Source organism: Mycetomoellerius zeteki, unplaced genomic scaffold (assembly GCF_001594055.1).
Source record: "Mycetomoellerius zeteki isolate Tzet28-1 unplaced genomic scaffold, Tzet1.0 scaffold2219, whole genome shotgun sequence".
NCBI lineage: Eukaryota > Metazoa > Arthropoda > Insecta > Hymenoptera > Formicidae > Mycetomoellerius > Mycetomoellerius zeteki.
Window position 1 is genome coordinate 1 of NW_017257194.1, and position 3,914 is coordinate 3,914.

General features: G+C 35.4%; 1 protein-coding gene across 1 annotated transcript; it reads left to right on the forward strand.

The window, feature by feature from the left end:
- Positions 1 to 456: 456 nt before the first annotated feature.
- Positions 457 to 2,005, forward strand: LOC108723055 (putative nuclease HARBI1; the record flags this gene model as incomplete). Its single annotated transcript, XM_018448526.1, has 3 exons — positions 457 to 649; positions 953 to 1,190; positions 1,280 to 2,005. Coding segments are annotated over 3 exons (1,157 nt in total), but the record flags the coding sequence as incomplete, so codon positions are not given.
- Positions 2,006 to 3,914: the final 1,909 nt, after the last annotated feature.

Consider the following 3,914-nt stretch of genomic DNA (forward strand, 5'->3'; position numbering starts at 1 on the left):
GGATCGTCGGTGATTGGTCGGATCCTTCGGTACGCGAATACGCGCTTACAGCGATACGCGTCATGGGACGGAACCCTTAAGGTGCCTTTTCATGCATCGCTAAATCGCTCAAATTTTAGCGACGAAACTCATCGATCGCTATTTTTTTTGGCGATTATGAAAATAGAATGCGCGATGAAAAGTAGCGATCAGTAGCGATTACGGACATTACGGTTGACATTACAATTCCTTTTGCTCCAAATCAGAATGTCCCTTACTGTCAAGTATAGCGAGTGGTACAATCGTACTATTAAATATATACAGGAATACCATGAGTGGCAAAGAAAATGTTTAATAATAAAGAAAAATCAAGAAGAGATTAGGAAGAAACGAATATTTAGCGCAGTATCTGCGGTTATGTCTGTAGATAGAAAAACATATAAAAAAAAAGATTTTGGAGGACTCCTGTTTGTGCAGAACGGGAATTGCATGGTTTTTATACTGCAATTCTTCCATCACTTCGATTGGAAAATATAGGTTTCCATAATTATTTTCGGATGTCAGCGACAAAATTGGAAGAGTTGTTACATTTAGTTCAACCTTATTTAAGCAAAGAATATTATATAAGACAACCAATTGCTGTGGAAGAAAAATTGATGTTGACCTTAAGGTATGTAATTAAGCGTTCTTGATGAAAATGTATTCCCTAATAATCTCAGATATTATACAGAAATGTATTGTTGGGGAAATATATGAGAGAATTTCTGCGAAAGTGTGTCAGAAAAGAATTTAGAAAGTGTGTCAGAAAAGCATCTGTAAATTATGAAATTTATGTGCAATTTGTGAGATAATTATGGGAAAAGTTGTCATCAGGTTGTATGTGTTATTTATTATAACATATAATTAATTTAAATAATTATTGTTACTGACATAGCTATTATTTACAAAATAATAATTCAAATGCTCTGTTTAGATATCTGGCTTCGGGCGACTCTATGACATCGATGCATTATCAATACCTAGTGGGATTGACAACTATAAGTATAATTATATCGGAAACCTGTGCTGTCTTATGGAAAACGCTTTGTCCTCTGGTTCTCTCATCAACTGTAAACACCGAAGAATGGCTACATATTGCTAAAACCTTCAGCGATACTTGGAATTTTCCTCATTGCATTGGGGCTATAGATGGAAAGCATGTGGTTATTCAAGTAAGATTCCTGTTAAACAAAATTGAATACATCCGGTTGATTTCATTATTTCATACAATGTAAACTAATATATCCTTTTTTTATTATAGTGTCCTAATAATTGTGAATCTATGTACTATAACTACAAAAATAGCCACAGTCTAGTATTATTAGCTATCTGTGATGCCGACTATGTATTCCAGTTTGTGGACATCGGTGCTTATGGGCGAAGAAGTGATGGAGGCATCTTTAAAGACTCCATAATGGGTACAAAGTTGGAAAATAAACAACTAAATGTTCCAGAAGCAGCACCTATTTCAGATGAAAGAGAAACTCCCTTGCCATATTGCATTGTTGGTGATGAGGCGTTTCCACTAACGACGTACTTGCTTCGTCCATATCCTGGGAAACAGAAAATTACACCACAGAAACGCATTTTCAATTACCGTTTAAGTCGCGCTAGACGAGTAATTGAAAATTGCTTTGGTATCTTGGTCAGCAAATGGCGTATTTTTCGTAAGCCAATAATAGCCAGTGTATCCACTACAACACATATAATACAAGCAGCTATAGTTCTTCATAATTGGCTGCGTAAAAATGATTTGAACAATTGTCCAAACCTTCCGTACGTTGAACCATACCTAGTTGACCAAGAATCTGAAATTGGATCTGCCATAAGTGGCACTTCGAGAGATGTAGCAGGAACGACGGCATTTTTTGACATTACTCGCGCAGGTACTAACACAAGCACTCGAACAGCAATGGAAGTACGAGAAGAATTTTGTGCCTACTTTAATAACGAAGGTGCTGTTACCTGGCAGAATGATTATGTGTGAATTGTATTAGTAATTAATAATTTCAAAACATGACAATAAGTTAAGTTATTAATAAGTTTTAATTTATTTCTTTATTCATTTAGAATTAGCGAGTTCAACAGTCAGAGGCAATTACCACTGATAATAGATACAAAGTTTATAAAAAACTAAAAGAATTAAATCTAATAAGGAACATAAAATATAGTATAATTGTAATATGATTGAACATTCTGTCTCTGGTTTACAAAATAATGATAAAATATTTGTTACATTATACGAAGTCAATATCAACTTGTACATTTCTTTTTTTCCTTACAATATACATATGGATATTTAACATGACATCACTTCTCGTGTTATCGTCGAGTGAACGTAATTCATTCCCAATCATGATCAAAAATGCCTCAACAGTATCCATAGGAGGTGGAGGCGGTGGAAGAACAGGTGGTGCAGGGAACTGTATAACTGGTTGTGGTGCACTTAGAGCGTCAGTTAATCTGTCGATTGCTTCTTCCTTAGTTCTACTTTTCTTCTGCTTCGATGCTTGTTCTTTTGGGGCTTCATTTTCATCATGGTCATCATTCGTATCTTCACAACTATCATTCATTGTAATATTCGACACGGTATTCTTCTCGACTAGATCTATCTCACGCATAAATCCCATTTGCTCATAGTATATCCATTTATTCTTTTTCTTTGTTGCAGATCCACTACGGATACTTTTCTCTTCTTTAACATATCTTCGATGGGTATCACAGATATTTTTCCACTTCTTCTTAGCTGATTCTACTGTATATTTTCCTTTCATTTCCTTATACACTTCCTTCCATAACAAAGATTTTATTTCTTTGCTCCTCTGTGCAATTGGCAATTTAATATTCCATAAAGGCTCACGAATCTCTATTGCTGAGATGAACATTTCATCTGAGGAATAATTATTTTTAGAATTGCTAACTTCAGTGTTAACAACCAATTCTTCTCCACCAACTGCACTTCTTGTGAGAATTGTACCATCATCTGTAACATTTTTTGTTTTCTTCATTATATTTATATATATTTATATACACTTGGATACAAATAATATATTCAAAAAAATAATGAACTACTTACCACACTGTGGATAAAAGTAAAAAGAACTGTCTAAATAATAGCCTTTGAATCCATCTAGGCATGGATGTGATAGAATATCGTCGCAAATAGTTTCACATAAACCACATGTGAAGACATGTACTAATTCCTAAACAACAGATTCGTAATTATTACTTAATGTAAATATCAATAGTAACGACTATCTTTAGGCATCTTATTTTAGAGGTTAAATAAACAAATGTTCTATAAACTAAATGCTATTTTTTTACGGTTATTTATGAGTTTACATTAATAAATGTCTACATTATATTACTCACCTCGTTTTCCTGCTCAGTTTGTTGATCTGCGTAATCGCTCATCATTTTGACAAAATTCAAATTGTAGCGATCATTGGCTATTGTCGCTACAACTTAAATAAATCGAACTACAGAAGCGACTGACAGCGACGACTTTCAAGCGACTGATGGAGTCGCGTGACTCTCCGATCGCTACAAAAGTTGCGACTAATCGCCGCCATGAAAAGGTACCTTTAGGGTGCAGTCCCATGGAGCGTATCGCGCGTATCGTGGATCGCGCGTATCGAAGGATCCGCTATAGATACGCCGCCGTTCCGCTGAATCCATTATTGTAGCGTAATACGCGCCGAATTTAAGTAAAATCGCTTGGTCTAAAGAAGTAGTGTCATATGGCAGCCCTCGAGATGTGATATGCGTAGAATCGCAAGATTGCGTCGAAAATTGTTGCATCGTTTTTTTGGAAAGCATTGCCGGTTTCGATTGTGCCTTATACGACTAGCTGCGTTTACCTCGTCAACGAGAACCTGAGTCATTTAAACTCAAAG